This window comes from Oratosquilla oratoria, chromosome 19 (genome assembly GCF_046742065.1).
Source record: "Oratosquilla oratoria isolate Oo_2021 chromosome 19, ASM4674206v1, whole genome shotgun sequence".
NCBI lineage: Eukaryota > Metazoa > Arthropoda > Malacostraca > Stomatopoda > Squillidae > Oratosquilla > Oratosquilla oratoria.
Genome location: NC_134795.1, coordinates 53,399,497 through 53,409,405, shown reverse-complemented (window position 1 = coordinate 53,409,405; position 9,909 = coordinate 53,399,497). Strand labels below are relative to the sequence as shown.

The following is a 9,909-nucleotide window of genomic DNA, read 5'->3' as shown; positions in this document are numbered from 1 at the left end:
TATATAGTAACGTTAAACTTTCGTTATTAAGGAGGGACTTAGATATATTCAAATTACATTCATTTTTCCTGATCCATCACTCCTCTCTAAAGGGCCATATACACGGTCAAACACTTTGACAAACCCGGTTTGTCAGACAAGTGTTTGAAGTGATGTTTGACCGTGTGAATGGGGTATTTGGTCGTCAAACACGTTTGTCGAACGTGTTTGACAACCAAATACCCTATTCACACGGTCAAACATCACTTCAAACACTTGTCTGACAAACCGGGTTTGTCAAACCGTTTCACCGTCTAAATGCCCCTTAAGATTTCGCATTACCTTCACCTAAAGGTTCCTGATCCGAGAAAAAGTCAGCATGTTTTCTTGTCACATTTTTCTTTCTATTAATTTTTTTACCGATTCATTTTTGGAACGGCGACTTTGGACATTTTCATCTTTTGCTTCAAGATATTTTGATGTCATAGTTTTTCACACCCCTATTGTTGTACTCACTATATAATATTTATGTATTTACAGAGTTGGGTGCGTTCCTTGGTGCGTTCCTAAATGCGTTCCTCGATGCGTTCCTAAATGCGTTCCTCGGTGCTTTCCGCTTTAGTTTGGCCGCGGTTAGCGGTCCCAAACTATTAAAGCAATATATGTGCCAGTATGATATGCAGCCTACTTTTAGGAGATGGCCTACGAATTTTTTCCTTGGTATAGTATGCGACCTACCGGACTCTCATTTCGGTATGAACCTGTCTCTTAAGCTTTGATAGTTTGGGAGCGCTAACCGTGACCAAACTAAAGCGGAACGCACCGAGGAACGCATCTAGGAACGCGCCCATCTCTATGTATTAATTATTTTATGGATTTCAGTCATATCTCTACGGAACAGAGTCACGCAGGATGCTTTTATGACTGGAGACTAATTCCTACCCAGAAACCAATTTCAATCAACTCTAACTTCTACTGTCCATTTGTTCTGTTACCTTAAATCCCTCTTTTCCCGTATCTGTGACTTCATCTTTTTAGTTTAATAAAGTCTCCTTAAGAACAGCAGCGCTGGCTATAAAAAAAAAAAAATCTTATTAAAAAATTATGCTATACACTTCGCTGTTTTACATGCATATGAACATCAATAACGATTGACAATTATTCTTTTCTTTGTTCTTCTGCTTCTTCGCCTTTAAGATTCCATCCGATATGACTTGAACGGTCCCCTCTCATGTGATTGGCATGCTGCGAGCCAATCCCAACTCACTTCATCTCGCAGTCCGCCAATCAGACGCAGCAGGAGGCGGGAACATGAGGCGGAGTTTGTACATCAAGTTAATTTGAACGGACTCCTTTCGGAGGAGATAAAGCGTACTGTTATCCGATCATCCTTTTCTGTTCATCTGCAGTTCCGCCCAAGATGGATGCTGCACTCAACATGATCGGTTCGCCTCTTGGAAAAGAAGTGAACATCGAGTGTCGTGTCGAGTCTTCGCCGAGGTGCGTCAGTACTTGGAAAGTGGGGCCAGGTAAGCGCTTATGATGATGATAATTTCGCTTAGCCTCGCGAACTCCCCATATCACGAGACTAGGAGGACTTTGTAGCGTGGAATTTCATGAAGCATGCCCTCGGTCCAACTCGCTGGCGGGAGGGTGGTAGCCGAACAGGGTAGGTGGATCAGTACTTGGAAAGTGGGGCCAGGTAAGCGCTTATGATGATGATAATTTCGTTTAGCCTCGCGAACTCCCCTTATCACAAAACTAGGAGGACTTTGTAGCGTGGAATTTCATGAACCATACCCTCGGTCCAACTCGCTGGCGGGAGGGTGGTGGCCAAACAGGCTAGGTTGTTGACCTCTGAAGGCGAGCAGCTAAGATGATGTTGGTTCGAGTCCCCCTAAAAGAGTCAACGCGTGATGGCAGTAAGGGGGGGTTACATTCTTAGATCACCGAACTCCGGCACAATCGTAGGCATTCGTAGAGCAAGATGCTGAGATAAGAGGAATCTAAAAGAGTTTCTCTCGCCCCCCCCCTCTCTCTCTCTCTCTCTCTCTCTCTCTTCTCTGGGTGCCTGCTTTGATTCTCCCACTCTACGTATAAGAGGGCCTGAGATGTTTTAACAAAAACGTATTTGTTATTGCGCCAGATATTTGAAAAAATTACACTATTCAGGTAGGGCATAGAGGCTTAATAGTTTGGATTTGAACTTAGCCACATTTATGGATAGTGTGAAGATTAAGAAATCCAAAAACACGTATATTGAATCTCTCGAGTCGAGAAGAATCATATATTAGATTGATAATTGGAAAATATTTTTCTTGGAGGAAAAACGGCTACTTAGCACAGACAAAAAAAGAAAAAAAAAAAATCTGCATGAGGGGACGGAGAGGGGGGTCACCGATTTAATGAAGCGGCTTTGCTGTGGATGCACTGTGTCTTGCGGCACTGCTTCTGACCCAAGGCAGTAGACAAGATGCAGGATTGACCTGTCATCCAGGAGGTGCTAAGATAAGAGGAAGAGAAGAGGGTAGAGGGGAGTGGACTATCTAGGGGATGGAATGGGTGGGAGTGGTTTCTATGCCTTTGCTTTTTGGCTACCTCCCTTGGAAGGGGGAAAAAGCCTTTGGTATATGTATGTATGTATGTATGTATTGTATGCATGCATGTATGTATGTAAGTATGTATGTATGTACACTGAGGTAATGAGATATTTAATATACTACTTTCTTTTCAACTGTGCTTAATCTCTACTATTTCCTTTCTTCCCCAGATGAGCAGTTTATCATCAGCAGCCCCAAGTACTTCATCCAGGAGAAGTACGAGGGCTACTATCTCACCATCATGATGCTAACCATCAAGAACTTCAGTCGGGCTGATGCCATCAAGTATCGATGCGTCTGTAGCAATTCATTAGGGAATGCAGACGCTACCGTCAAAGTCTATGGTGAACATTTTCCTTGTTTTTTCCCTTCCTTTCCATTTCTCCCCTTCCTTTCCTTTTTTCCCTTCCCTTTCCTTTTCCAAAGGACAAGAGATAAAGAATAACATAGAGACAGAAATGAGGATAATAGGAGGAGAATAGGCGTTGGTCACCACATTTCCATGTGATGCTATTTTGTTGACATTTTATTTATCTTCTTATTTTTATTTATATATTTATTTTTTTTGTTTCACAGAAATCGTCCAGCAAAAGCAGACGGTCAACAAGGGTGAAGACGACTCGAGGATCAACAACTACATACCTCAAGGAGGGGCAGAGACTTCGGGCAAGGGTGACATGACCTCCTTCACAGAGAAACAGGATGGGGACCTCGACATTACGGGCAGCGTTATACCCACGCAGCAGTACCCTGGGGCGGCAAGCGGTCCCATGGGAGGCGTGGGAGGGTTTGGGGGAGGTCCCTACGGTAACGAAGTCACCACGAAGAAGAAAGGCTCGAACAGTATCGAGCGCACCGAGAAGAAAGGAAGAGGCCTCGGGATCTTCGGCGTCTCAGGAGCTTCGTCTCCCGCCAGAAGCCATCGAGGTTTCCTCTGGGTCTCTGCAGTCATCACTCTTCTCGAAATTTCGGTTACGCTGTGATGGATGCGGCTGTAGATTTATCATTATCAAAAAAACTCGTTTTGCCTGGATATTTTCCTTGTAGTGGCATCAAAGATCCATTGACTTTCTAGTGGAACAAATATATAAATATATATACATATATACATATATATGTGTATTCGAAACCCATTATGTATATACAAATCCTCATAAATCAGTGCCATCCTATTAACAACATATATATATTTTTTCTTTTGTTATCGAACGCAAATTTCATTTTGAAATCAACCTAATAAAAGCTGAGATATATGTTACGAGTATACTACTTAGTATGACAGTCAAACTAATATTCCGTTTATGTACATATAAACCAGGTTATGTAAATATATAAAACCGCGTACATACTGTAATATGAAAATAGTGCTTCCATTTGTCATATCGTCATTGTTACACAAGATGAGGTATTCGTATTTGTGGTGTTGTACTAAAACCAAAATCTAGAGATGTTAGTAAAAATCTAAGGCCCCGTTTCAATATAGATGGTTTTGTGTTGTAGCATTAACCATATGAAGAATGAATATATGTATGCATGCATACATATATGCAGAAGAAATCACTTGAACGTGTGATTCTAATTATGCAGAAAAAAAAAACGCTAGGAAAATAACAGAAAGGAGACCGAGCGCTTTCGTCTATTTAGGCATTTTCAAGACCTTGAAAATCTCTGAATAGACGAAAGCGCTCTGTCTTCTTTCTGTTATTTTCCTAGTGTTTTTGTCTGCACATACATATATATATATACATAGCTATGTAATGTATAATGGACGTAGAGAGAGAAGAGTGTTTGTTGTATTTTCCATAATAGAGATCAATCTCTATTATCTCCACGATGATAACGATGATAATGATAAGTGCTGAATTGATTTTCGGTGACTGAAGATCCGATGCCTCACTGCTGCTGGCAACGATCTCTATCGACGCAGGAAAACCTGACAACCGGAGATCGATGCCGGTTAATGTGGGGTTACGAGATTCCAGTCAATAGAACTCGAGTCAGCAGATATCAGTTGTGTATGTATACGTATATAATCGTATGATTGTGTGCGTGTCTGTGTATGTACATATATATGTGCATCTACATATGTATATATATGTGTGTGTGGATATATATGTGCATATATATATATATGGCTGATTCTTTGCACTACGTCATATATACACATACATATATACATATATATATATATATATATATATATATATGTACATACATATATATGTTTACATATATACATAGCGTGTGTGTGTCTTCCTGTGTATGTGTGTGTGTGTGTGTGTGTGTGTATGTGTGTGTGTGTGCACGTGTGTACGTGTTCGTGTGTGTGTGTTCACGCGTATGCAAACATGTGTGCGTGGATTATCGTGTGCACACAGATACATATACATTTACATAACTTCAACCAGGATTGATCAGCCTGCGTATGCAGATGTGATTCACGCGAGAGAGAGCGGCCCAAGAAGAATATCGTGTATTTGCTCAGGAACGTTGCTTTTCCGACATCTTTCACAGTCTAACCTTCATTGAAAGGTCAGTTTTAGCTTTCGCCGAGGATAAACGAAATCCAAAGAAGTAGTTGAATAGTTTTATGGGTCAGAATTCGACACTGGGTGACAAAACAGTATGAGTTACAAAAGACGTCGTTATTAGACGACTAGGAGGATTAAAAACAAAATGTAATCAATCCAGAAGCATTACAGGAATGGTTGTAATTCTGTAATTGGATTTGTCATACACTGATTACAAGAGGTTTGTATGTAAGAAGAAAAAGAAATACAAAATTACTGTATTATTCCATAAAGCCAGATTTGTTACTTTATTTGATGTGATGTGATTTGACAATTGGTTGTAAGTTGTGAATTTTATGAATAAACTCATATTATGCAAAAGATAAAACTTGAATGTAATTATGTCGACAAAAATAAAATTAAGCTCTGGATATATCAATCTGTATTTATTTTTTGTCCTAATCTGCATTACCTTCCTAATTTGGTCTTGAGATGCGAAAAACTAAAGTATTACCAACGTACGTTGGTATTAAATTCATCAATCCAATATATTCATCACTTGATAGAATAAATGAACAAATAAAAAGATAAATGAACAGCTATATAAAACTAATGAATTAATAAGCAAACAAATGAACGGATCAAAAACAAAAGAATAATTAAAGGACGATAAAAGGGAAAAATTTATTTTCTATTTTTCATAAGAACACATTCGACAAACAAACAAGCGTAAACACATCAATAGATAAATGAACAGCTATATAAAACTAATAAATCAATAAGCAAACAAATTAATAGGTCAAAAACAAAAGAATAATTAAAGGAAGATAAAAGAGAAGATTTTTTTTTTTTTTTTTTAAAGAACAAATTCAACAACTTAAAGGATTTTGTCTTGGTTGGAAAGAAAAGATAAAGTAAATGTTCAAGAAGAAGGATTGAAGGTTTAGGATCAAGCAAAGAAATGGTCAATGCTGGACTCTACAAGGGACGAAGCTGCTGTTACAAAGAATTGCAAAGGCGGAGCATGCCGACAGGAGACCTTTTGGTCCATAACTAGGTCGGATTCGAAAAAATATATAATAATGATAAACAAACAAATAAATAAAAATTATAATAATATAAATAATAATAAATAAATAAATACATAGGTATAGTTAAACAACAAACAAACAGGTAAATAGTAATCAATAATAAATTGACAGATAATAAGTCTGTGAATCTGAGAGGGGAATATGTTAGATAAAATCTTAATTAACTGGTACAGTTAGATAATAAACAAACAGGTAAATAGTAAATAATAATAAATTGAAAGATAATAAGCCTGTGAATCTGAGAGGGGAATATGTTAAATAAAATCATAATTAACTGATCTTCCTGTATTTTCTTTTACCCAAAGTTGGGAAGTTTTCAGCATCCCTTCGTAATAAATGAAAATCAAGTACGTTTTAGGCACAGAAAACCAAAGTGGTCTCAATGAAGCGAGACCCTCAACAACGACAAAAGAGACACAAACTAAAATAATAATCAGGACCGAGGTAAGGAAGGTACAAAAGAGGACTAACACAAGTATATGTATACATAGTCAAAGGTATGACTAAGCTTTTGTATATTATTCCGAATAAAAAAAAACGTATAGCTACGAACTTTCGTGTGTTAATGTTTTTGTACGCACTACAAAGGGAAAATAGAATAATGGATTAAAGTTATAAAACCACTTTTTTTTTTTACTGTACATTGGTTCAAAACAACTTACAATTAGGTCGTTTGGGCGCGTGCGTGTGTGTGTGTGTGTGTGTGTGTGTGTGTGTGTGTGTGTGTGTGTGTGTGTGTGTGTGTGTGTGTGTGTGTGTGTGTTTCATCATGGTCTTGGATCACGTGTTGGATTTGTGATCGACAGCAATTTCCCTCCCGGAACAGAGCTCAGAGCTCATATATGACCGATCTATGGGTAATGCTGTGACCTTTACACACACACACACACTCAACTCACTGCCCACGAAAGTTGGAGTAACGACTCGCAGCGCAGCAATACTGAAATTATTTCAGCCCTGGATGGGATTCGATGACCTTGTTTGCGTCACCCTTGTTAAAGCCTTTGACCCACTTAAACACCTCTATTAGATCACCCCACACTCTGCGTCTTTCCAGAGAGTGTACGAGTATGTTGATGTGCCTAAGCCTCTCTTCGTAAGGTAAAATTGTGAGCCTATGTATCATTTTGGTCATTCTCCTCTGTACTGATATTAGTGAATTGATGTCCATTCTATAAGATTGAGACCAAAACTGTACCGCATAGTCAAGGATGGGTCTAATGCTAGAGTTTGATAGTTGCCTCTGCATTTCTATTCGTAACCGTCCTAGCAATGAAACCTAATGCTCTGTTTGCTTTGCTTCTGGCGCTAGTGCACTGTTTTCTGGATTTAAGGTCAGGACTCACTAGAACTCCCAAGTCTCTCTCGCACTTAGTTTTCTATAAAAACGTGTTATCTAAACTATATCTATTTTCGGGGTTGTGTAGCCCTGCATTTAACATGTTGCACTTTAGATATTGAAGTTCATTTGCCATTTCACCGACCATGTGAACAATTTGTTAAGTTCGTCCTGCAGAATCTCGGCGTCGTTTCCTGACCTAATTTGGGGTCCTATTTTAGTGTCACCTGCAAATTTTCCAACATCACTATTAATCCCATTGTCCAATTCTTTTATGTATATAATAAACAATAAGGGACCTAAAACCGAGCCCTGGGGTACCCCGCTGGAAACACCCCCATTTGAATTTTACATTCTAACACTTTTCCTCTTATGCCATGGGTTTTTATTTCATTTAGTAGTCTCTGGTGGGGCACCTTGTCGAACGCTTTGCTAAAGTCAAGGTAAATAACATCGTGACTATCCTTGTTATCTGACGCCTTCTATACTTTAGTGTAAAAGGATAAAATATTAGTTACATATGACTTACCATCGGAGATACCATGCTGTGTGTCACGAATCAAATTATGTCTCTCGATATGTTCTCTGAGTCTATTAACTCTTATTGATTCAAACATTTTACCTATAACTGCAATTGCATGAGTTTGTATTCATCAATAAATTCGTAAATCAAGTAACAGGGAGAGGTAATCTTCAACTGTATTATAAATCTAAGCGAAAAATAAGCAAATAAATAAAATGTATAAGTAGATAGACAAATGAAAAGATATATGAATAAACATGTATAAACCGTTAAAAATAAAGAAAGAATGAAAGAAAGAAAAGAAAAATGACACGATATACGCACTAGCCAGCATCCAGCAAAGTTACCAATCGTTCCACACATAGAGTTGTCACCGAGAAAAAGAAGAAGAAGAAGAAGAAGAAGAAGAAAACAAAGCTCGCATGGGCGCCAACTGCTGCATCTGAATCCACCATCTATCTCGCGTCGGGGACCAGCTGGTGCAAAACAACCCACCACCCTCCAGCCCGCCCACCCCCACTACCTCTCCTCCCCCTTCACCCTCTTCTCACGCCCGTGGGGGCTGTCTCACAGTCTGATCCCATCCTCCGTCTTGCCTTACGTTCTTCTGTTCCGATATTCTCTCCCCTTTTTCCTTCTTCTATTGTCTACTCAATAATGCCCGTCTTCTCCGGGTCCCTTGTTCCTTGAGCTTCTGCAATTCCAATATTAGTTCTCCTGGAGTCATATAGATGTTTGTTTATATATTTACATATGAAGACCAATCTATGACATACATACATACATACATACATGCATACATACATACATACATACATACATACATACATACATACATACATACATATATATACATACGTACGTACATAAATACATACATACATACATACATACATACATACATACATACATACATACATATAAATGTATCCATGTGTTTATGGCCGTATACATGTATACAGAAATGTACATATTACTCTTTTTAATATTGTATATATTTATGTATGTTTTTATATGTTGTAAGGATATAGTTATATGTATATACATATACAAATGAAAGCATGGATATATGTACATAGGTATTTATGATGATTATTCATCGTAATAAATTTGAGGACAGGGAGGAAATGGAAACACGAGAAGAGCTTTGAGCTTTATTACTGACGTTTCGACACTGGTAAACTGTTTACCTTGAAAAAGACCAAAGTGTCGAAACTTCGGTAACAAAAAAAAAAAAAAAAAAAGTCAAAGCTCTTCTCGTGTTTCCGTTTCCTCTCTGTCCTCATGTGTATCTATGCGCACATATGCATATTCTTTGTCTATTTGTTCATATTCCAATGGCAGTAAACGAAGAGATGAAATATCTATACAATGCAGCACGGGTCGCCTTCACATCTCGAGTAATTCCGTTAAGAAAGAAGAGGAATGCTCAAGACTGCAAAGACTTTCTTTAATTTTGTCATTCCATCAAACGCGTATTTTTTCATCCCTTTTCCTCTTTTCCATTTTCTTTTTCTAAAATGATACTTCACCATTTCGTCTAATCTTCTGCATCAAAGTGCTGCCTTAGAAGGAATGGATTGGTCAATTCTGAAAGGACTTATTGTCCTTGAGATCAACATCACTGCAGGCTCCTTACTTGAAAGATACTTCGCGATTTCGACAAAACCCGAGCTCATTCTCGATTTCGAGAAGACTCGAGCCCATTCGCGATTTCGAGAAGACTCGAACACATGAACATCATAAAAACACACACACACAATCGATAGGATTCACATGATCACCCAAAACAAGTTAACACCAATCACACGCCCGCGGGAGCTGTCAACGGCAAACACTCAGCGAATCCCGGAACATCCTTATAAGA

General features: G+C 38.5%; 1 protein-coding gene across 7 annotated transcripts in view; it reads left to right on the top strand.

Moving 5' to 3' along the window:
- LOC143035893 (uncharacterized) overlaps positions 1–5,522 on the top strand; it is a 436,538-nt gene extending 431,016 nt beyond the window's left edge. For all 7 annotated transcript variants that reach the window (XM_076203068.1, XM_076203067.1, XM_076203066.1 and 4 more), the window contains 3 exons: positions 1,389–1,508; positions 2,750–2,923; positions 3,156–5,522. In XM_076203068.1, the coding sequence (XP_076059183.1) occupies positions 1,389–1,508; positions 2,750–2,923; positions 3,156–3,562 (701 nt within the window). In that variant the 3' untranslated portion in view covers positions 3,563–5,522. The remainder of the gene's footprint in view (positions 1–1,388; positions 1,509–2,749; positions 2,924–3,155) is intronic.
- Positions 5,523–9,909: the final 4,387 nt, after the last annotated feature.